General features: G+C 42.1%; 2 protein-coding genes across 3 annotated transcripts; both read right to left on the bottom strand.

Moving 5' to 3' along the window:
* Positions 1 to 24,856, bottom strand: kiaa0895l. 2 transcript variants are annotated; one of them, XM_080885058.1, is made up of 7 exons: positions 24,653 to 24,856; positions 23,311 to 24,066; positions 23,078 to 23,221; positions 22,673 to 22,805; positions 20,013 to 20,318; positions 3,883 to 3,980; positions 1 to 2,235 (listed from the first exon to the last, which is right to left on the bottom strand). In XM_080885058.1, exons 2-7 carry the CDS (start codon positions 24,016 to 24,018, stop codon positions 2,074 to 2,076), a joined length of 1,551 nt encoding a protein of 516 aa, XP_080741184.1. In that variant the 5' UTR covers positions 24,019 to 24,066; positions 24,653 to 24,856; the 3' UTR covers positions 1 to 2,073. The 2 variants fall into 2 exon arrangements, with proteins under 2 accessions (XP_080741184.1, XP_080741185.1); XM_080885059.1 differs by having other exon boundaries at positions 23,311 to 24,063.
* LOC308398420 (uncharacterized protein) lies at positions 14,252 to 18,475 on the bottom strand. Its single transcript, XM_080885060.1, has 2 exons — positions 15,797 to 18,475; positions 14,252 to 14,908 (listed from the first exon to the last, which is right to left on the bottom strand). The coding sequence occupies exons 1-2, from the start codon at positions 16,054 to 16,056 to the stop codon at positions 14,638 to 14,640; spliced, it is 531 nt and encodes a 176-aa protein (XP_080741186.1). The 5' UTR covers positions 16,057 to 18,475; the 3' UTR covers positions 14,252 to 14,637.
* Positions 24,857 to 24,890: the final 34 nt, after the last annotated feature.

The raw sequence follows: 24,890 nt of genomic DNA, 5'->3' as shown, positions 1-24,890 counted from the left end.
CAGTGTATGTACATTTTAATAAATAAACTGGAAATTCAAGTTGTTTTCCACAAAATAACACTTCTGCAACATTCGTGCGTTTATAAATCGGTGCATTCGTTTAGGTGAAACCAGGCTGCCGTTAAGGTCAGATCTTAAATATCAGCTTATCACGTGGCTAAAAACTTAAACACAGCAGAATATAATTGGGTTACATGTTGATCTTCAAATCCAAGTGTTTAAAATGCACCGTGTTTGTAGAGTTCACATGTTGGCTCGGTCTTTTCATCTTCAAGTTAAAAACTCAAGGCTAGTGTCGTGATGCTGCTGTGACCTGGTTCTTCTGGTTTCTCTGTGCTGACTGACAGCTTGGCCCAAAATGACTCACATCTAAAGTTTGAAGTGTCAAACACAATAAAAGCAGCTTACAAAACACATGGCTAGCTACAGCAGATGAGCGCTACACCCATTTAAGGCACACCCACTACACCCCTGTTTCCTCCTTAACAAGAGACTCAGTCTGGATGAGACGGTCTCAAAAAGCCCAACACAGTATTAAAAATGTTACTTCAGCACATTTTCCAATAAAGACAGACTTTTAGGGGAAATACCTACATTTGCTCTCTTGCAGAGTCATAAGAGACTGATTCCATCACAGAAAAGACTACGTTAAATATAAAGCCACAGCTAAAGGCCACCAACAGCGACACACTAATCGGGGAACGTTTAGCCTGGCTGGAACTGTAACTTAAATGTAATTTTTTGTGTGACTCTTTGTTTGCACCGAGAGAACTGAGCTTCAGTTTCACTGCTACAACGGGAATAAAGATCGTGATTCCTGGCCACAGGACTAACTATGAGTCATTAAGGTATTAAGCAGCATTGCAAAGCTCAACTGAAATATCAGGGACTTTGTTGTCATGACTCACTTGATATAGATTTTTATGGTATGACCAAGATTTACAGACCTAATTAGTTTGCATTTATGACCCCAAACGAGTGACTGAGCCCATCAGCTCAGCAGCAAAGTGTTTGCAGAGGTCAAAACAGAGACCTATTGTCACAAGTTCTGCAGTGACTTCATTTTTCCGGCCAGGACGTTTTTACTGTTTGTTTAGAAAAGACTGTAATTTTAGCACATAGCAAAAACCAGACTGACGAGGCTGATGTGCCAAGTAATGAAATACAGTATTTTTAGACAGACTCAGCTCAGGGTAAGCAAACCCTTATTTGCCTTCTTTAACACAAGCATAGAAGCAGTTTAACTACAAAGACATGACAATCCTATAAATCGTAATATAACTCTGCAAGTTATTCAATAAACGTAAGCAACCCAAAATGTCCAACCATTCCTCTGACATTTCAAAGGAAAATTTGGTTGTTGCGCAGTGGGGTGGAGTTGGGGTCAGGGTCTCGGGCACACATCACAGTAGCATACTGATAATCAAAGACCACCAAGGACACTGTTAAGACAGTGATAAAAGAGCTGATTATCTTCTTAATAACACTGATATTTTAATTATCCCTGGTGGAAGGTCAGACTGAGTCTGCTGGCACTTGATATCTTTAAGATTCATGGTCTCAGTTTTGAAATGTGTCCTTGGTGTCTTCTTTTTAAAATGCAAATAATCAAAGGCATAAAAACAACGCAGTCTAAAAAAGAACGTATAAAGCTAATACCAGAAACATTCAGTCTGTTTTCTCAAAGTAAAAAAAAGAAAAACTTAAATAATTGCATAAATAAAGCTTGTGATTGTGAACATTTCTGTGATTATGAGTGAGTTTACATATATAAAGTTGATTACATCATAAAGTTTTAGTACTGAGGTAATTTCATAATAGCAGTAAAGGCGACGGCGCACAGAAACTGTACTTGGCTCTGTGGAAAAGCCACACAAACATGCATTGGACACAGGTGAAATGTAGATAGAGGTGTTAGTGTGTATGTCCCTTTTGTTCATGTCATTCAAGTTTTAAGAAAACAAAATTGCTCCAATAAAGCATCAGTAATACTGGATCTCTTAAGCAAGAATTGGGTCACCACATGGTAGAGTCTGAAGATCCTCCAGTTCCTCTTCTCTTTGGGTGGGATGGTCACGGTAGAAGGTGCTCCAGAGTTGAATCCTCGAGCTCATTGATGGTGATGATGTGGTCCAGATGTTGCAGGTACCGCTCCTGGTCTCGCATGAAATGCGGGATTCTAGTTTTGGAGAGCACTGCCAGATGTCGGAGTCTCTCCACATCTTCATAAGACACCTACAAATGTCAAGGGAGAAAGGACTCATGAACCGTCCAAACATAAAGCACTGCTCCCACACTTTTTTCAATATGTACCCTCAAATGACTGAAAACTGGTTAGTATGTTCATGAACAACACAGGCTCAAGCCTACCATTAACTGGAAACTGGTGGAAAACCAGGATCGCTGTCCACAGTGAAGCAAGTTTTACATAGAAATTTGCAGCTGCCCACATGGACGAGCCAAATACCTACTGGGGAAACGTTTTATGGTCAGACGATACAAAGACCGAGTTATTTGCCAACAATGACGAGAGATATATTTGGAAGAGCAAAGCGAGGCTTTCAAACCTAAGAACATTGCACTGGGTGGTGGTAGCATTATGCTCTGGAGCTATTTTGCTGACAGTGGTACACTGCATAAAGAGGATGATATAATGAAGGAGTAGGACTACCACCCACTTCTTGAACTTCACCTCAGATCTTCAGCTACGTGATTGACTCTTGTAAACAACAGGATGTTCCACAAAACAATGATCCCAACCATGCATCAAAGCTGGTTGTTCAATGGATAAAAAGCTTACTCCATTTGGGGCAGCAATTTATCCCTGCAATGAGTAGACACTCCACCCTTTTGTAACTGAGAACCATGGCCTAAGACTTTGAACCGCTGCAGTGTGAGCTGGAGGCCACCACCTGATGAAGCCAACAGCACCACATCACTTGCAAAAAGCAGACATGAGATTCTGAAGGCACCATAGCATCTATGTCAGGGTTGTGGGAGGGCTAAAGCCCATCCCGGCTGTCTAAAGGTGAGAGGCAGGGTGCACTCTAGACAGGTCGCCAGTCTGTTGCAGGGCTAACACATAGACACAGACAACCATTCACACCTATGGGCAATTTAGAGTTACCAATTAACCTATCCCCACTTTGGACTGTGGGAGGAAGCCGGAGTACCCGGGAAAACCCACACAAACACGGGGAAGAAACATGCAAACTCCACACAGAAAGCTCCCGGCCTGATAGTAGAACCGAACTCACGACCTTCTGTGAGGCAACAGTGCTAACCACCATGCCACCGTACTGCCCAAGCCACCAAAGCAGAAACCTTCAAACACCTTGCTGTGCCTAAAGATTATGTCCATAAAAACTATGAACAGAATCAGTGACAAAGGGGAGCAATGGTTATACAGAGAACAAATGGCTCAAAGCATCGGGCCGGACACCCCATACTCCCAAAGAACCCCCCACAGGACACTCCGAGGGATGTGGTTGAATGCTTTCTCCAAGTCCACAGAACATATGTGAACTGAATGTGCAAACTGCCATGCACCCTCAAATATCCTTGAGAGGATAAAGAGTTGGTGCCTAGTTCTGCAGGGTTCCAGGCTGCTGCAAGGAGCATGGTGGTTGGTAGCTGTTGAGGTGGTTATCCCCAAAACAGATGGGGGACCACATTCAACATAAACTCCAACTCATGTACCCAGTCCTTGAGTTTTACATTTATTCAATACTTCTGACCAAACTGTAGAAACCATGTGGAGGGCAGAGAGTGTACATATTATCACATATTGCAACACAATGAAGGGAGCTCAATGCCATGTATGATTTAATTTAATACTTCTGAATCTAATTCTAAGTCTTTTTTGTGGGTAGTCTGACTGACCTTGCCTAAAGAAGTTAACATTTTGAAGTCAATTGTCCTTCGATGCCGAAGAATCCGCAGGATCCCGTCCAGATACACCTGATCTTTGCTGAAGCAACCTAAGACAGAAATATACAAAAATAATAATCAAAGTTACAGATTACAGTTTTGAGTTCACTTTGATTTGCTCATTTAAAGGTCAACTGACACTTCTGATTGTTTAGCTCTTTAATTTAGCGAGATTAACAGAAGAGCTTGTAAAATGATGCTTACAGGATTTAAATAGCCTCTAACTTTTCAATTACGATTATTTGTCATGTTGCACAATTAAATCTTTTTTTCCAATTTAATTCAATTTTGTTTATATAGCACCAAACCACAACAGTTGCCTCAACGTACTTATATTGTAAGGTGAAGACTTAGTGTCACTCTGAGACAGGATGTTTCTCATTTTAGAGATATTCCATAAAATGGAAGAAAGCAGTTACATATTTGTTTGATACACACACTTGAGAAAATATCCTGGTCAGAAAGAACTCCAAGAGTTCTAAGATTTTCTAAGTTTTTCCAAGTTTCTCTAAGATTTTTTTAAGTAAAATCTTAGAAAAACTTGTTTTTACTCAGATTACTGATTTTCTAAATGATAGACAGATCCTGGAGATATTCCAGTCTGGATTTAGGGTGAACCACAGCACAGAGACTGCTCTCCTAAAGGTTTTAAATGATCTTAGATGTAACTGGGACACCCAAAAGCTCTCAGTCCTGGTGCTACTGGATCTAAGCGCAGCCTTTGATACAGTAGACCACGCTATTCTTTTAAACAGACTGAAACACATGGTGGGCCTCTCTGGTGCTGTACACAACTGGTTCACTTTCTATCTCTCAGACAGAACTTTTATGGTGAGTATGGATACATGCTCCTCTAAGACCCATAAAATGACATGTGGTGTGCCTCAAGGGTCGGTTTTAGGCCACATACTTTTTAATTTGTATATGCTCCCTCTCGGCAGTGTCATCAGGAGGCATGGAGTGAACTTTCACAGTTACGCTGATGACACTCAGCTGTACATCTCTGTGTCTCCTGATGACACCAGACCAATGGATGCCCTTTTTAACTGTATTCTAGATATAAGATCTTGGATGGCAGAAAACTTTTTACAGCTTAACCAGGACAAAACTGAAGTTTTAATCGTCGGTCCCGAGGCTCAGAGAGAGAAACTCTTGTCTAAATTAGAGGCATTTTCACTATGTTCTTCGCTACAAGTCAAAAACCTGGGTGTTATTTTTGACTCTGAGCTTGATTTTATCCCACATATTAAACATGTAACCAAAATTGGATTTTATCATCTAAAAAATATAGCCAGAGTCCGCCCTATTCTCTCTCGGGCCAACACAGAGATGCTGATGCATGCTTTTATTACCAGTCGCATTGATCACTGTAATGCCCTGCTCTCTGGTCTTCCTAAAAAGAATATTTCAACTTTACAACTTTTACAAAACTCGGCAGCTCGTGTGCTGACGAAGACCAGAGGGCGGGCCCACATTACACCGGTTTTAGAATCGCTGCATTGGCTCCCCGTGTGTTTCAGGATCGATTTTAAAGTTCTTTTATTGGTTTTTAAATGTCTTAATGGTCTTTGGCCTTCTTATCTCTCAGATCTGCTTTTACCATATGAACCCTCGCAGACCCTGAGGTCCTCTGGTACTGGCCTTTTGATTGCCCCTAAAGTCAGGGCACATACTCACGGAGAGGCAGCTTTTCAGTGGTATGGTCCTCGTCTGTGGAACAGCCTGCCGGAGGAGCTCAGGGCCGCAGAGAACGTACATGTTTTTAAGAACAGGCTCAAGACCCACCTTTTTAATTTAGCTTTTACTTAACGTTTATTTATTTTCTGCTTATTTATTCTATCCGGTTATTCTATTATTAATTTAGGCTTTACCTAATATTTATTGATTTTATTCTTATTAATTTTTTAATCTTCTTACTCTATTTATATTTATATTGTATCCCGTTCTTATTTATTTTATCGTTTTACCCTGTACATATCCTATTGTGTCATATCTCCAGTGTTTCCTCGGAGGGCGCTCTCTGCGCACCGGGGCTGTGATCGACCGTGGCTGCTGTGGCCCTGTTATAGTGTTTCTTCACTTGGCACATGCGTACCCAGCCCAATTTTACTCTTTAAGTGTGCGTGTGTGTGCGTGTGTGTGTGGGGGGAGGGGGGGATATGCGTGTATTCACATCGTTTATGTTAATGAGAGTGTGGCATAGCTGGACTGGCCGGTATGCCCGATGGCGATATTTTGTTTTTATGGGCCGATCGATTTGTCATGATCGACTCTGGGCTGGACCAATTACAGCCGAGGAGGTCGGATGCACCCTCCCCCTTGTTTAGCAATCTTATAGACGAACTAAAGAAAATGGAAAACAAAAAAAGGAAAGGAGGTGCAGAAAAAATTAGGGCCAAAAAGAAACAAGCCCTTCAGGCAGACGCTGCCAAATGTGTAAAAATAACTGAATTGTTTGGCGGTAGCTATGGCATAGCTTCCACAGATTTAGCAACATCAGCAAGTGGTGGAGGCCAGCAGGTGGATAAGGGAAAGGGGAGGCAAGAGGAGGAGAGACCCGAGGCGGCCGCCGGTCATAGTGGCAGAGGAACTGAACTTCAGGTAAGAAGTTATGACCTGCTGTCTATCTGTGTCAGATATAAACCAAGTTTAGTTGTAGTTTGTTTTCGTTGTGCTGACTTTTTACAGTCGCTTAGAATAACTGGTACTGCGTACTAGCTAGCATGACAGAGTTTATATACTGCTGGGCGGGTGCTATGAAGTTACTGATAGTAAATTTTATTTTATGCTTAAGGTTAGTTTCTCAAACTCCTCAAAATCTTAACAAATTGTGCCAATCCTTACATGTTGCACCAGGCTGATTTATCATCAAAAGTGGAGAAGTCTGTGACAGAGGAGACAGAAGAGCAGCAGAGAGAGATTGAGACGGAGAGATGACTTTATGTCATCCATGAGGGATGCATTTGACATATGTTTCACATATTATAGCCCAACAAGTTACTTATACCAATTTAAATACGAGCAATCAGTTTTTGGCAGACAATCAGTTTTTGGCACAACACCGGCTATTGCAGTTAATAATACAACAGCTTCTTGCCATTTTTTGTGTTTCTTTTTATCGCTGTGTAACTGAGTTCAATTGAAAGCCTGCATGCGCTAGTACCTCTTGCCACAAGTTCCCAGAATCCTTTGCGGATTTACCCCTGAATAACATCACATTTTTGGTGGGCCGGTCTCTAGTCAAAATGCCCGGGCCGATTTTTTGTCCCAGTCCAGCCCTGGAGTGTGGGGAGTGAGTTGGAGGGTGGGGTGGGGTGGGCTGCTTTTAACCATGTAAAGCACTTTGTACTACTTTTTTTTTTGTATGAAAAGTGCTTTATAAATAAAGATTGATTGATTGATTGATTGATTGATTGATCCTTTGCAGTGTTACTGGGGGACAAAGTAATGCTATCCAGTGTAAGCCCCATTAAAAGCACCATATTTCAGAGATTTTTTAGGGCTGAGTAAAATAACAAAGAACTCCTTCGGGCTTTTTCCCAGTAAAGTTTTAATGGTGGTTACAGGAAAGCTGCTGCTTGTTTAAAACTGAGGGCTGCGTGGACTTAATGTTGTCAAACTTTTTATTCATGTGTTGCTCCTAAATATGTTTCTATTGCAGGGCCCTATTTCAGGAAGCCGGTTTAGAAAACTCAGAGTGAAAAACGATACTCAGGGTTGAGTAACCCCGAACTGTCCAACTCGGAATATTCGGTTTCAGAAAGGCTGATAACAATTAGTTCAGTCAACGTGGAGTTGCTTTAACCCCAAGTTAAGCGCGCGCACGAGGATACATAAAGCCCTGATTAGTGGAGCACAGATTAAGCGAGTCACCATGGAGATGGAGGGAAAGAAGGCGCGGTCAATGTATTTTACAGCGCTTGAGGCCGAAATTCTGATGGCAGCATATGCCGATAACATGCAAATTTTGCGGAAAAAAAGTAACACAGCCTCAGCTGCAAAAGAAAGGGAGCATGCATGGCAAAACATAGCCGACAGAGTCAATGCGTGAGTGTTAATTTAAACATTGATCTAGGGATTTCCACCCATTTAACACGTTATTTTATTATATTTTATTTTATTTTTTAATTTATACATTTTATTTTGTGATGTGATGTGAGCGCAGGTGCAACCCAACAGGCCCCCAACGTTCCTGGCAGCAAGTAAAAATGAAATATAAAAATATAGTCCAAACAGGTAAGGTGTAATTGTATTATGAGCCATAGTGCTTGGTCTGTTTGTCCCATGTAAATCAATTGCAGTTAGAGGCTACATTAATTTCCGCTCTGTAAGCACTTATTGAAATTATCTGAGCACATTACAAGTACATATTTGCTTACTCTGTATGCTCAAATGTGACCCGTTATAGCCAACAGAAAAAAAGCGGAGGCCTGAAAAACAGGTGGGGGTCCTCCACCACCACCACTCACAGAGGCTGAGCAGTTGGCTTCCACATTTGTGATAATGTTGGCAGCATCACATATGATCTTCACAGTGCAGAGAACACAAATTAGCATCCATTACTATAATGAAATAATTTGTTAGTTTGAAATGCTACAGGGAACTATGTACCTGTACATTAATGCTGTGGAAAGACTTCCTGTTCACATAGTCTCCTTCATTTACTGAAGGAGCAATGATTGGAATGTGAGTGCCATCTATACAGCCAATCACGCCTGGGAACCGTGGGAATAAATGTAAAATTGAAGTAGTAGTTCAAGTATCACCACATCATGAATTAAGTTTTGTTCATCCTGATACCTGCAATTTTGTGGCATCCCTCTTTGATAAATCTTGTGGGTCTATGATCGGGGAACACCACAAACGAGTACAGGAGACGTTTCAGTGCAACTGTAACATTCCTGACTGCCCGACAGACGGTAGCCTTGGAAACGTGCTCAGCGTCACCAATATTATACAGAAAGCTCCCGTTTGCAAAAAAACGAAGTGCAATACAAATAATATGTACAGAACTGAGAGAATGTCCGCGATGTGTCACATGAGCAATATTAGGCCTGAGGATGTTATTCAAATCAATTATAGATTGTGCTGAAAAACGGTAACGTTCACACAGGAGATCATCAGGAAATGATAAAATGTCCGAACGCGCTCTAATCACTCTCTCCCGGCGGAGAGCTCTGCGGAGAATTTGGGCTTCAACATCTACTGGCTCTTCAAGGAAGGGGCACGCCATGTCTGACACTTCCCACAGTCAGGTTTCCGACAAAGAGGCGGAGAAAGTTAGGGTTAGTTGAAGTAAACCTGCTAGGGGGCAGGTTAGCTTCATGGAGTGTGTCGTCATAGTAACTCGCTTGGAATTAATCTAAACTCGCTTTGTGAAACCGAAAACCCAGAGTTTTCGTTAACTCAGGGTATACTTACTCAGAGTTTGCACTAAACCGGCTTCCTGAAATAGGGCCCGGGTCTCACTTGTGTTTAACACAATGGTGCACTACACAGCCGCGGATTTAACGAAGCATTGAAGCTAAGAATTTGGGTGGAGAATTTTTTTAACTTAAATAATTTGAATTACTCAAATTGTTGCAGCCCTACACAGTTTTATCTGAATTTAGCAGCAAAGATGACCAAAACTTTGAGGCCATCCAGGTCTTTATGTCTTTAAGACATTCCTGCAGGTTAACTAATTGGTGTGTGTTACCTGGCTTCATGGATAGATAGAGCTGGGTGTCATCTGCATAGCTGTGTAAATGTATGCTATGTCTTCTAATGATGCTGCCTAAGGGAAGCATGTGTAGTGTAAACAGAACTGGTCCTAGCACTGAACCCTGTGGAACTCCATAATTAACCTCAGTGAGTGAAGAGGACTCTCCATTTACATGAACAAATTGGAGTCTATTAGATAGATATGATACAAACCACTGCAGCGCAGTACCTGTAATACAGTCCCAATTCAATTCACACTTGAAAAATGTAGAAAAAACATAAATAAAAAAATCATATTTTGCATGTTTAGATCTTAACAAGGTTCCAAGTACAGCTTCAACATGCAACAAAAAGAAATGTGAGAGAGACAAAACATTTTTTTGAGCATGCAGTTTATTGAAAACAATGCTTAAATTAAAACAGGCTGTTTTACAGCTGATCAAGGTTTAGGATGTTGAGATTTAAATATATATTTTAAGGCTTATTTTCTTATTATATTGTTTTATGTACTTTAATAATGAAGGTTTGTACAGCAAGGCCACTTTTCAGCAAGGAAATTACTTTTACACTGTTAAATGTTTATATAGCTTTAATGCACATAAAAAAACAGCTGCTTGTTTAAGTAAAATAAATGGATGGGGTTTTTTTACGCTAGTAAAGTTGTGGATTTGTATTTTGTCTCGCAGAAATTATATCGTCAGTTATATCGTTATCGCAAATTTTCAAATATATATCGTGATATTACGGTGGCCCTGAGAGGCCAAACAGACTGCAACTTCAGAAAACACTTGCAAAAAGAAAAATGCTGCAAAAAGAAAAACACCTGCAAAAAGAAAAACGCCGCAAAAAGAAAAACGCTGCAAAAGCACACACAACACAACAGTAATGTTTCTGGGGAGACAATAACCGGACGGACCAGTTGCACGAACCAAAACATGCTAACAAGTGCACTGGGACTGGGAGACACTTCAAAGTGGAAGCGGAGCGGCCAAAGAGTAAACTTTCAAAAGTAAGTTCTGAATATTATGTCACTTATTTATGTGCAAATGTTTAATAATGAAGAACATTAAAACATTACTGTTGGCCACATGCCGGCAAAGTTATGTGACATTAGCGATGTTTGTACTTTCAGTGTTTACTTTGTTTTAAAGCCTTTACTTTATACGCCGTTAGATAGTCAACCTTAATCTTACAGAGAATCTGATGATTTTATGGATAATTAAAGTCAGTCATATATCCACAAACACAACAGGCTGAAAGTCAGTGATGCTGCTCGGTTTGCAGTCCTGAATATCACGGCACAAGCAAGATTCACTGCACTGTTAATGTTAGCTATGTTATATTGCTGCCTCTGTTCGGAGGTGTCGAGCCAAATGGACTTTAACGTGTGTTTGAACGAGCTGACGGTTCACTCGTTAAGCTGAAAGAAAGATGCTTTAATCACAGCAGTCACACGTGTGTCCACTGTACCATCTGGGAACTCTACTTGTTTACACTCGTAATAACACAAACACTAAATCCTCCTTCTCTGGTGCTGTTGTGTAGCAGTGTGTACACCTAAGACTGCCACCTGTCTGTCTGTCCTGCACTCTCTCTCTTTTTTTCTTTCTCTCTGATTGTGGAATAAAAGTATGAACATGTGTTTATAAGTTACACTTGTGTTTGAATCCTGCAGCTTATCACACATTTCATTTCCATGTGTGACGACTGCAAGTGTCCAGAGTGAGGACAGACTGAGGGAGCCACTGCTGCACATCATCTGTGAGGCTTTGCACCCCTGATGATCCACCAGGACAAACTCAGCAGTGTGTGAGGAAGAGGAGGAGGAAGAGCCAGCAGCAGCTGACAGATGGAGAGAATAGACAGACTGTTCCCTGTTTGTGAAGGACTGCTAGAAAAGTTTAAAATAACTAATTGTCTGTCCTGAATCAGTCTTATTAGGTAATGTTCAAATAATTTTATCATTCCAGTGTTTTCAGTGTGGGAGAAAGTACTCAGGGCCTTCAAGTTACACACTATGAAAGGCAGCAACAAGTTTAATGTTCAGAAACCTAAAGTATGTATCAGCAGCAGAATGGAGCTAAAAATAAATGTTGGTTTCAGTTCTATGAAGTTTTGAGTATTTTGGATTAGTAGCACTGCTGTGTTTGTTGCATCATATTGCTGTAATTGTTTATATGCTTTATATATTCTGAGCTAAGTTGATCTATAGTGTTACATCATATTCTATAAGGATGTTATGTGTTTGGATACTTTCTGCCCAGTTTGACCCATTTAGCAGACGTCAGCCTGTTTAAGGCTCTGATGTCTATTCTGTATGACTTACAGCAGTTATGACATGGTCTGATTTTCTCACCCAATAAAGGAATATTTCATATATCAGTCTACTCTTCATTCTATCAGAAACAGTTATCACAGCTCGCACATTTGCTTTTTCCACACATATATATAAGCATTGAGCCAAATTTAATAATGCCAACATATTAAAAGAACAATATTTGTCTCTTATATATAATACATCTATAGATACACTGTCAAAGATACTTGTCTTTAAGTGAAGATTTAAGGTGATAGGAAATATAAATAAATGCAACTTGAATCTTTACTGAAGCTCAGAGTTCATGTTCACTGCTGTAATAACTAATAATGATTAATATAATATTGGCCATATTATATTTACATTACCAAAGTGAGATGACTTTAGTCTCATGAACAACATTAGCTAATTGTTATTTACTAGCTAATCTTAAATGACTGCTCAGTATAGAAATGAAGCCCAAAAATCATGTTTTACAGTCCTGTGGTCTCAGCCTCAGATACTTATCACATCACACACAGCTCATGTAGAAACAAATGTACAAAATATGTTCTCCTTCATTTCTGTCAAACAAAGCTGTATAAAACGTTTCCAGCTGTTAGTATCATGGTTGCTAGGCAACCTGGGCAGCGCGACGGAGGCTAGACCGTCCCATTTCACAAGCCTACAAGCCTCGCACTTCCGGCCTCAGCGGTCTTTGAGTACGCGGCCCTTGAGGACCGTTAAGGCTGCGTACTTCAACAGTGTGTTCACACCGAACGCGATGGACGCGAATAGAGCGTCAGGTTTACATGTAAAGTCAATGGAAAGGCGCGATGACGCGCGATTGCGGGTCCCGCGAAAATTCGGAAGCAGATTTGCGTCGCGAAAACGCCAAAACGCGTGAAACGCGCGTCAGTGTAGCGCGTCTGGCGCGTTTGACTCGCGAATAAAACCACGCGCGTGAGTTTTTGTGTTGCATTTTGTGCATACGCGCGTTTCGCGTCTACCGCTCGAGTTGGAAAAATCTGAACTCCAGCGTCAAATCGCGCCGCGACAACCAATCAGGAGCCTGGTGACGTGGCTGTTACCTAGGTCAAAGGGGCAGATCCAGCCAAAGCCTTTCATACTTCAATGGAGGGGAAGGCTAATCAATGCGGTAGCAAACAACTCGGAGCTGTACAACACCAGCTGCTTTCAGTACCGAGACAGGAATAAAAAGGACCGAGCTTGGAGGAATATATGTGAAGAGATCGGGCAACCTGGTAAGTTCATTCATTTCTCTTTTGAAAGTTTTCACTGACCCGGGGAAGCTGCACAAAAGCTAGCAAGCCACCGCTATTTTCCCACTGACGTACAAATACCGTTCTGCTTTTATGCATGTTGTCATTTAGGAATATATTTTATTGTTTATTAATAAACAGCACACAGTGGTCCCGCTGTTCATCCGTCACTGCTTTGCTTTTTCGCTGATTTTTTATTGCACAGTACAGCATTGCATTCTGCAGCCTGATTGACAAATCTCCTGCGCTTGCCAAATTTATCACGTTTGGTTTTGATAACCATCGCGTCCAATAGAAAAAACAGCACAAAAACACCCATAACTATGAGCCTCATTCGGAAATAGACACCTGCACCGTGAGGGAAAAAGGCGCACGAAAGTGGCGGGCAGATGAAGACAAACCGCGGCATAATAATACTTTTACGTTTTGCAATCTACAAAGGTTTGCACTTTGAGAATCAATTGTGAGAACTGTGACCAGGGGCTAGTTATTCTGAGAACCCCTGCAATAAATGAGGGACCACTGTCTACTCTACGATTATTATATCCAACCTGTTAACATTTAATACTGTATTGATAGAACCAACTGATTCTGCAGCAGAGCATCCCCAGTCCCTGAGCTCCTGCTGCTGCACCCACAGATATGTACAGCAAGCACTGATACCTTTTTAGTCGGTGGGATTCCCTTGTGATCACCTTTACTAAATATCTACAACCAATCTGATTATATCCTGTTATTGTTTTTTTTTTTTTTTTTCAATGTTGAAATTAAAATCTAGTAGCAGCATTCTCATTTCTTTGTGTTTTGTGCTGTTTTACAGGCCCACAGAGGAGGATGGCTCCGAGGCAGATGAGGGACGGGTCCCAGGACGGTCCATCGGCGGTGGAGCTGGCCATCCTGGAGTCCCTGAAAAGGCCACACCAGTCTCCAATGGAGCATTTCCTCCTCAGCCTTGTTCCTGCTCTGGAGAGCAGCTGGTCCTTTTTTATTCCTGTCTCTCTGTAAATTCTTATATTTTATATATTTATGTTTAATGTTTTTCTGTTTGAGACTTTTAATATTATTTCAAATAAATGTTTATAATGACTAATGTCTCAGTTCTACTACACAGCAAATGTTGGCACACAACTTGACACATGTAGAATTTATTTCATATTATACTAATGACAAAATATACTGATACAGTGGGATGCAGAAGTTTGGGCAACCTTGTTAATAGACATTATTTTCCTGTATAAATCGTTGGTTGTTACAATAAAAAATGTCAGTTAAATATCATACAGGAGACACACACAGTGATATTTGAGAAGTGAAAAGAAGTTTACTGGATTTACAGAAAGTGTGCAATAATTGTTTAAACAAAATCAAGCAGGTGCATCAATTTGGGCACCACAAAAAAGAAATGAAATGAATATTTAGTGTATATCAATGTGTGTGTCTCCTATATGATATATGGGGTGCCTTTGTCTGGATGTGCTTCCCATCCAGAGCTGCACAGCACAGAGGAAAGTTCCAGCGCTCCTGGAATCCCTCTGTGATGGACCGCCAGTCTCCAGGTGAAGGCACAGCCATGAAGTCGTCCACTAGACAGTCCCAGATGGACGTCGCTGCCTGGGGGGTGATCTGGCTCACCGTGGACACACCGACTCTGAAACTGAACGCGATGGTCCTGAAGGAGTCCCCGGTGACAAGGAACCTGGACAAAATTGTTCAAAATCAGTATTATGTGTACTGCAGTTACAAAATACATTATTCAAATTCCAAAATACTTTTGTGATGTCAGATATAAATCACAAAACTTAAATCTTACATAAAACATTTTGTAATTATAAGGATAATTACAAAATGTATATTAGGTCATATCTAAAACAGTTGTGTTTTGTTTTAACTTTAACATATCATAATTTGATTGGTAGCAACTTTCACAACTACAGTGAGCCAATCACTCATAATTCCTAAACATGTCAATCAGGTAGGAATGAAGTAAGACATTAATAGAAATAAAGAGTTGTGTGTTGACATGTAGCCCTTTCCTTGCTTAAATCATTAATATTTTTGAAAAATTAATCTGTGATAAGACAGCTTATCAAGATAGAACCATGTAACTAGAGATGAACCAAACTGTTCACAGTTTTATCTAACTCTGTTTTAATAAAGGCTGTGACCCCTGCTATAGAGTCTGACAGCTGCAGGGATTATATACAAACATTCAACTATCCCAGAATTAAACCAGGTCTAAATAAAAAGGAGTGAGTATCACTACAAAGGTTAACTCAGTGGTCCTAATGCTACAGTTTGATATCAGCAAACACCGAGCGCATACATTGATGTGACACCACAGCCATGCTATCATGCAAACACTGATAACAGCATAAATCGAATTAAATCGGGACTTGATGAGAGCTTCTGAGTATCACTAGAAATATTATAAAGAGTCGTCTCTGTACCACAGTTTGCTTTCAGTAAACACCGACAGCATTCACTGTTAGCATAGCACATCCATGTTAGCAGTGTATAACTGGATGGATTAGCATATTAGCACAGATATCAATAAAGGACTACCGTATTAAATAGTTTTACTAACCTCAGGCAGACGGACAGGCGCTCTGCAGGTGGGATTGAGCGTCTGTAGTTGGTGTTTAAGCGGGCGATGCTGGGACCGACGAGGGAAAGCAGGTCCTCAAACTGGCCGACGGTGATAGCGCTGGAATCGGCCGTCATCCAGGCGCAGCTCCTGGAGCAAGTGGTGAAACTCACCAAACTGCTCATGCCTCTGGAGGACCTGATGGACCCAGGTACGGCGAGGACGTCTTTTACGCTGCTGCTCTGCTCTCCACAGTACATAGAGAAGGGAGACTCTCTCTTCAAGCGCTAGCTCGATAGCTGCCATCTTGCAAAGATACCAGTCTGGCACAACTCCCTCCCACATTCCTCCCACATTTCCGGTTCACGCGCGTCAAAATATCATATTTTGAGGCGCGATGGATTTTTCTTGGACACGCGTTGAGACGCGAATGTACACGCGTCAAATTAGGGGCGTTTGGGGCGTTTTATTCGCGTCCATCGCGTTCGGTGTGAACACACCGTAAGGCTGCAGAAGGCTGAATTTTGATACAGCCGTACATACATGTTTTGGTTCATGCAACTGGTCCGTCCGGTTATTGTCTCCCCAGAAACATTTCTATTGTGTTGTGTGTGCTTTTGCAGCGTTTTTCTTTTTACAAGTGTTTACTGAAGTTGCAGTCCGTTTGGCCTCTCAGGGCCACCGTATGATATATATTTTTGGCCATATCGCCCTGCCCTACATGATTCCAAACATTTTTTTACAAATAAATAACTGCAAAGTGGGGTGTGCGTAATTATTCAGGGCGCTTTGGTCTGAGTGCAGTCAGTTGCCCATAGACATTGCCTGATGAGTACTAATGACTAAATAGAGTGCACCTGTGTGTAATCTAATGTCAGTACAAATACAGCTGCTCTGTGACGGCCTCAGAGGTTGCCTAAGAGAACATTGGGAGCAACAACACCATGAAGTCCAAAGAACACACCAGACAGGTCAGGGATAAAGTTATTGAGAAATCTAAAGCAGGCTTAGGCTACAAAAAGATTTCCCAAGCCTTGAACATCCCACGGAGCACTGTTCAAGCGATCATTCAGAAATGGAAGGAGCCCTATGGCACTAGGGCTGGGCGATATGGCCTAAAAACCATATCACGGTATAATTTGAAGCATGTGCGGTAACGATATATATCGCGATATATTCTTTTCTTCTCTATAATGTATTTTACACACTACAAGGTGCACTTGAAATCCTTTAATTTTCTCAAAAATCGAGAGTGTGCCTTGTGTATGAATTCTGGTTGTGCTTACTGACCGCGAACCGATTTTATGTGGTACATGGCGCACAGAAATCTGTCAAAAAATGTTTTAGTACGACTTTGGTAAGCTATGAAGGCGCACTGCTTGATGGATTGCCAGAGCATTACGGCTACTGTAGTCTAGAGCCTCACGCAGTGTTGGCAACTCCTCAGTAAGGAAAATCACTATTGGCTGTCCAAAAAGTCGCTAGAAGTCGCCAAATGATGTAATTGCCTAATTTGCATAATAGGTCATGCTAATGTAATTGTAACCTACGTTGTTGGAGAGAGAAATAACATCGTGAAAGAGACAAAGTGAGTAAAAAATGTCCTAAATGCATTTAGAATTTACTACAAATTAAATTTCTTATAGCAATTATTGTTTTTTATACATATTATACATGGTTATGCTGAGGATATGTCGCCCAGTTTCCACTGGAAATGCCTTTTGGTTAAACTGTCAGCAAGGAATTTGCATTTGCACTGTTAAATTTTTATATAACTTTAATGCACATAAAAAACAGCTGCTTGTTTAAGTGAAAATACATTGATGGGGTCTTTCACACTAATAAAGTTGTGGAATTGTAAAGTATTTTGTCTCGTGTCAATTATATCGTCAGTTACATCGTTATTGCAAATTTTCAAATGTATATCGTGATAAATATTTTTGGTCATATCGCCCTGCTCTACTTCAAGGGTTATTCCAAGTAGGCTTGGTGGTTAGCACTGTTGCCTCACAGCAAGAAGCTCCTGGGTTCAAATCCACCATCAGGCCGGCATCTTTCTGTGTGAGGTTTGCATGTTCGCCGCGTGTTTGCGTGGGTTCTCCCCTGGTGCTCTGGTTTCCTCCCACAGTCCAAAGACATGCAGTTAGTGTGGATAGGTTAATTGCCCATAGGTGTGAATGTGAGTGTGATTGGTTGTCTGTGTCTGTGTGTTAGCCCTGTGACAGACTGGCGACCTATCCAGGGTGTGCCCTGCCTCTCCCTAAGACCGCTGGGATATGCTCCAGCCCCCCCACGACCCTAAAAAGGACAAGCGGAAGCAAATGGATGGATGCCTTTCAAGGACTAAAGAGTTAGGACTATTATGGGATATTAGGTTTTCAGAAATAGGATTTTAATAATATCTGCATATTAGCCAATTTGCACATATTTCCAAAATTTAAATGTGAACAATCTGAACATTGAAGTTGAGGTTTTCATAATTCTCATTTTATCATTTATCTCTGCTGAAAAAGAACCCTAAACTGATATTAATGAAACCAAAAAACCACCACCACAGTCCACAGAGGCATGGTGTAGTTGAGTGCTACACTGACACTTGACAGCTAATCACTAGTGCTGTCAGCGTTACACTCGTTAAAAAGATCTTAACGCCATAACCGCATTAACAAGCTAACCACACTAACGCGTTGACAGCATGCAGCCCCACGCACGGGGCGACTCGCTAACGGAGATTTGCCGCATTAATGCAGTCATGGCATTAATGTCATTTTGGCGAGATTAACGCTGACAACACTAGTAATTAGCTGTGTTAAGTGGTGTACAGTGGTGTAAAAAAGTGTGCGCTCCCTTTCTGATTTCCTATTTTTTTTGTATGTTTGTCACACTTAAATGCTAACACAAGTAAACACTAAATGTAGTTTCTAAATGAACGTGTTTATTATCAAGGGGAAAGTCCAAACCTATATAGGGAGTGGCACTGAAAGAAATAAAAACATTTTTCTTGTAACATGTAAAATTAGAAACTTCCTGTCTCAGAGTGATGTTAAAAAACGAGTTTGTGCATTTATACTATCAGGAAGTCCTAAAAACTCCCTGAAAAGCCTTCAGCTAATCCAAAATGCTGCAGCAAGAGTCCTGACAGGGACTAGAAAGAGAGAGCAGATTTCTCCTGTATTGGCTTCCCACATACAAGGTCTTGAATAATCAGGCCGTATCTAACCGTGCCACCCCGTTAGAGCTCTTTGCTCTCAGACTGCAGGCTTACTTGTAATTCCTAGAGCATAGGTGTCAAACTCTGGCCCGCGGGCCAAATTTGGCCCGCAGCCTAATTACATTTGGCCCGCGAAGCCATACCAAATTCCTATTAGAGCTGGCCTACTGGTATTATACAGCTAATATATATATATTGTTTAGTATTAAGCTTTGCTTGTTCCATATTCAGTTTTTCAGCAAAACGTGTTTGAGTCCATAAGAAAAGATTCATTCTTATATCTGGAGGAATAAATATATTTTAATAAATATTAACGTTAGCCCGCGACTTTGTTCCAGTTTTGAATTTTGGCCCACTGTGTATTTGAGTTTGACACCCCTGTCCTAGAGTATTTACGAGTATTTTTTGGCAAACAGCAAAATTCATGCTTTTGTCTCATCAGTCCACAGAGTATTTTCCCAAAAGTCTCGGGGATCACCAGAATGTTATCTGGCAGCTTTAGACGTGGCTTTATAACCTTTTATAGCCGGGCTTGTTTGTGAACAGGTGTGGCGATAATCAGGCCTGGGTGTGGCTGGGAAACTGAACTCGTAAATGCTTCCAAAGATGCGATACACCACAGTTACTTGATGTTTAATTTGTGTTTATTTGTGTTATCTTTGTCTAATATTTAAATTTGTTTGATCATCTGAAACATTTCAATATGACAAACATCATGAAAACACGTTTTCACAGTTTTTCGCTGGGATCATTTTGTGGATTACAGGCTTTATGTTTGGGTGTTCATATTATTATATTACAGGTTATTTTAGGCTTTTTCCCCACTCAGGAGAGACTCATTATAGAAGAAAAAAAATCCTAAATAGTCAAAGTTAATCACTGCATGAAATCCTAACCTGATACTGTTACATTTCATTGCATTCAATCTTATAGGTTTTGCCTAGGAAAATGCCAAGTCTATTAATTTTACATGTTTCTTGTGTGTGTTTGTGCGTGCACGCTCACCGGGCTGCGAGGTGTCCGTCTGTCCCCTCTTGGCTCGCAGGCAGTACTCCCAGCGGACGTCCGGGTCCTGGACGAACCGTGCTATGTGGCTGAAGAGCTGGCTGAAGCTCATGCTGGTGGCGTGGTACACTGTGTAGTAGAGCAGAGCCGCGCGCCACAGGTAGGGCTGTTTCCGTAGCAGCACACTGTGCAGGCTGGCCAGGCCCTCCTCTGTGGGATTAGCTGGTTTAAGTCCAAACTGCTTCCTGCCTTCGGCGGTGGCCCATGGCTGCACGCTGTTGTTCACACCTCGCAGATAATGTGTGCCTGAGAGGAAGGAAAGCTGCTGCAGTCACTTTGCTGGCCCTCCATGCTGTCTGCACATGCTTCACACTGTAGTTTGATAAAACACATATCTAAAAACCACTCTGTCAGATGTACCACTGTGGTTTGACCCAAATGCTACCAGCATGCTAACTGGCATGCAGTAACAGTGATTTTTTTAGCCCAGGGCTGATGAGGGCATTACACTGAACTCTCCCGCAGATTAATTTGTAATCTGGGAAAAATCTGGTTCTTTCAGGAATCAGCACGAAGGTGCAGACCGGTGAGAAGAACAGATTCTCATAACAGCAGGAAATCTCTGAACAGACATGGGTGGGTTTGGAGCAGGCACACTGTAACTCCCAATATCACAGGCTCCATCAATTCAAACTTTATTTGACATAGAGAACATACAGCTTTATTAACAATCAGATCCTCAGCAGTCTGCTGCAGTGCTATGTGCACACTTGTATACATATACAGGGTGGGCCATTTATATGGATACACCGTAATAACATGGGAATGGTTGGTGATATTAAAGTCCTGTTTGTGGCACATTAGTATATGTGAGGGGGCAAACTCCTCAAGATGGGTGGTGACCATGGTGGCCATTTAGAAGTCGGCCATCTTGGATACAACTTTTGTTTTTTCAATAGGAAGAGGGCCATGTGACACATCACACTTATTGGTAATGTCACAAGAAAAACAATGGTGTGCTTGGTTTCAACATAACTTTATCCTTTCATGAGTTATTTACAAGTTTCTCTTTGTTCACAGTCATTGACATGTCGAAGAGGTTAACACGTGAGGAGCGGATCGAAATTGTGTTGATATCTGGTGAACGCAGTAACCGGGTCATTGTAGCAGATTTCAATGCAAGACACCCTACGAGACCACCCATCTCCCATGCTACAGTTAGCAAACCGCTTGCTAAGTTTCGTGAAACTGGTTCAGTGTTGGATTTGCCAAAATGTGGACACAAGAAAACTGTCACTAATGAAGAAACATCAGTGGCTGTCCTAGCTTCATTCAGCAAGAGCCCACAGCGTAGCACTCGCCGCATGTCACTGGAGAGTGGCATTAGTCGAACATCGGAGGATATTAGCTACTCACAAATGACACCCTTACGAACTCCAGCTACTGCAGCATCTCAATGAGGATGACCCAGATTGGGGCACAGAATTTGCAGAATGGGCAAAACAAAAATTGGAACAGGACCCTCAGTTCACACAGAATATTTTGTTCAGTGATGAGGAAAAGTTTTATGTGAATGGTGAAGTTAACCAACAAAATCACCGCTATTGGTCTGACACTAACCCACATTGGATGGATCCCTCCAAGACTGTTGGAACAACAAAAGTGATGGTTTGGTGTGGTATATGGGGTACACAGATAGTGGGTCCATTCTTCATCAATGGAAACCTCAAGGCCACTTGAAGTTTAGCAACTGACTGCTGATTCAACCACAGACATTTATTAAAGTATAGCCAGCATGACACCATTTGTCAGTTTGTTGTCTACCATTCTGACACCGCCAGGCTAACTGTATGAAAACGCAGCCCCGTGCTGTTGTCATGAAGTTGAAAATTTGTTATAAACACCAAAATATAGATTGGTGTACACATGTTTAATTCTGCTGTAAGGCTGGGTATTTTAACACAGGAGTCTTTAAGGACCGACTCACTTTCGTGGCTAGGCTCTGGTGGCAGTTTCTGACACATTAGAACAGTCTTCATTTTTCTGCTCTGGGAGCTGCAACTCAAGCTCAATCAAATCATTTGACTAGAGCTTATAATAAACCAGCGGTCCCCAACCTTTTTTGTGCCACCGACCGGTGTGGCGGATAAATACAGCAAAATAAAATGATACGACTGAGACAAAAACTTGTGGTAGTTTGTAAATATAATAATAAACATGAATTCACTGTGTAAATGTGTAACTTTATTAGCAGCGTCCTCCTGACAACAACACTGAGAGTAACGTCCTCCTCTCTGCCCCTTAATGCTCTCCGGTCGCTATGGTAACGCATAAATATTTCTTTCAAAATAAGACGCACAGCTACAACACGGGAAAGACCCGGGGAAACCGAGTTAACGAAAAAAACCATGAAAAGTTTGAAAACCATAAATTTCACACCCGAGCCTCAACTCTCGCGGACCGGTACCAAACTACTCAGAGACCCGGTACTGTTCCATGGCTCGGGATTTGGGGACCACTGTTATAAACCATAAATGATGTCAGCCATATTAACAATAACAATAATAATAATCAATTACCTCTTTGTGTCACAACTGCTATGGGGAATAGAAACCATGTGGAAAGACTTCTACCAAGCTTACGTATTATTATCTGCTCACCGATCTCATGTCTCAGCATTCCCTCCAGCCAGTGCTGTCGAGCCCCAGATAGGTTAATGGTCAGAGTAGGACGACAGCTTTCCACCACCATCACAGCCTGAGACAGCAGCTCTTCAGATAGACGCACAACAACCTGGAGACACAAACACGCACACAAAATCATCAGATTTTGCTCATCGGCTGCTTTGTGGAAAGTCATTCAGCTAAATCAGTCACAGGGTTCAAGTAATCCTGTAGATGTAGGTTTACTGTTAGCTTGTCACTTCTGCAGCTGTTCTGTCACATTACTGTCTCACCAAAAACACTTCTGGGGGGGGGGGGTTGTTTGCTTTTTCAGCATTTTCAGCATTCAGCCAATGGACACAATATAGCAGAGATATACTGAAATCTGGCTACTGCACTCACCTCCCCCACACAGCCCTCTTTCTGCAGGTATTTGCGCACAGCAGCCCACACCTGACTTTTAGGCAGAGCGCTGCCACCAGTCACCTCCTCAAAGTTCTCATAGGAGCCAAACTTCCTCAGGACACACTCCATGATCCCAACTGCCTGCAGTTAAACACATCATCATCATTATCATCATCCTCATGATCTCATGAGCTCAGAGCTGACTGTTAGACTGGTTGAATGTGACACACCTGTTCAAGAAAGAGACCCGAGCCTTCTCTGTACTTGTCCAGCACGCTCCTGGGCTCAGGCTGCGCATACTCAAACTGAGGCTCATACTTGTAGTCAGACTGGAAGAAAGCCTGCTTCTCCTGCTCCAAGTTTAGAGGTCTGAGGGCAACGAGCAGGCAGGGCCTGGTGGCTGTAGGGAGTGTTGAACCACCCACTCCTTTAGCAATATGAGGGAGGGAGGTGGCCGGTCGCATTTGCCCCTTACTGCCCCGCAGCCCCAGGGAGTAGTTCACGGAGCAGGTGCTTTCACTACGGCGCATCCAGCCACTCACTCCCAGGCTGGGGCTGGTCAGGCTACGAGCCGGGGGGGAGGGGGCAGCCGTACCACTGCGCCAAGGAGGCTGTAGGATCCTCCGGTCCACCATCTGCTCCTGAGACCCTCTCATGCGCTGGGATGTCACCTCCAGGCTGAGGGGCCTCCGGAGTGGCGTTCTGGATGCAGTCCCACATTTTGATGACGATGATGTTGATGATCTTCTCTGTACTACCTGGCTGCTGCAGCTCGTCGGGGCTGCGAGCCCGTTGTGTGACACCGTCTCCCTTTTTGTGACGCCGCACCTTTTAACAGCTTTGGGTGGATCTTCTCGAGCGTCTGTTTTCAACAGGTCCCCAGCACTTCTTTCACCCTCGACCCGATCCATGAAGACTGCGCCCAAGTCCAACACCATCACCACAGCAGCTGCTCCTCAGGCTGCACCTCGCTCAGCCCCGCGCTGCTGTAACAATAGCAAGATTAATGCACACCACTCAGTTTATTAGACTTATTATTCTTATTATAGACAAGCATATAATAAAGCCTATATACGGACATATAAATCCATATATATGGAAAAAAATAATATTTGGAAATATGAAATGAAATAACATAAATTCCCAATTTTATTACTAAGAGCCAATAAACCAACCACTCAAAAATCCCATCATCATATGTATCTAAACTCCTTTAAAACAAATGTAATGAAGGTTTCCAGCTTCTTCATTGAGACTGATAAATGTGTGAGTGTACCACTGTGTGTTCATGTTGCTGGGTGTGAAAGGACAGGAAAATGGGGCTGTGAGAGTTGATCCAATGAGTGGCAGCAGATGATATCCGTGCACACACAAAAAATAAAAACAGAAAACGGCAGCGCTCAGCTCCTGCGACAATAAAACTTGTGATAAGCAGTTTAGAGCTTCTCCGTGGAGTTAGCTGCCATTAGAGTTTTACAGTAACGTTTCTTATTGGAGGAAGACAAATACAAAAAATCAGTTCCCTGCAAGCCTTTAACTACCGAAACAAATAAAAAGAAGTCAAACACTAACCAAGCGGCGAGACTTCTGCGGAGGATGTGCAAATTTTAGCCTTTCCGTCCACTCATCCCGGCGGCAGCTCCACGCAGCCGGAGCGGAGCTCTCTTCAGTCGGTGTGATAACAATAATAAGCGGATAGCGGTTCAGTGAGGAGCGGGGCCTGAGGCGGCTGCCTGGGCCGGCCAGGAAGCGGCGGTTGAGTTGGAAGATTTGACGCGTCACGCAGTGTACGCCGTCCATGACGCTCTCC

This window comes from Rhamphochromis sp. 'chilingali' (genome assembly GCF_963969265.1).
Source record: "Rhamphochromis sp. 'chilingali' genome assembly, chromosome: 6".
Lineage (NCBI taxonomy): Eukaryota > Metazoa > Chordata > Actinopteri > Cichliformes > Cichlidae > Rhamphochromis > Rhamphochromis sp. 'chilingali'.
The sequence above is the reverse complement of the archived record's forward strand: the minus strand, read 5'-3'. Positions and strand labels throughout refer to the sequence as shown.

What these genes read in the sequence shown, in the direction of transcription:
- LOC308398420 (XM_080885060.1), bottom strand. Translation starts at nt 16,056, where the DNA reads ATGTACTGTGGAGAGCAGAGCAGCAGCGTAAAAGACGTCCTCGCCGTA. An exon ending in CGCCTGTCCGTCTGCCTGAG is followed by an intron (nt 14,909 to 15,796) that starts GTTAGTAAAACT and finishes AATTTTGTCCAG; the next exon opens with GTTCCTTGTCACCGGGGACT.
- kiaa0895l (XM_080885058.1), bottom strand. Translation starts at nt 24,018, where the DNA reads ATGGTGTTGGACTTGGGCGCAGTCTTCATGGATCGGGTCGAGGGTGAA. An exon ending in AAGAGGGCTGTGTGGGGGAG is followed by an intron (nt 22,806 to 23,077) that starts GTGAGTGCAGTA and finishes TTGTGTCTCCAG; the next exon opens with GTTGTTGTGCGTCTATCTGA. An exon ending in AATGCTGAGACATGAGATCG is followed by an intron (nt 20,319 to 22,672) that starts GTGAGCAGATAA and finishes CCTTCCTCTCAG; the next exon opens with GCACACATTATCTGCGAGGT.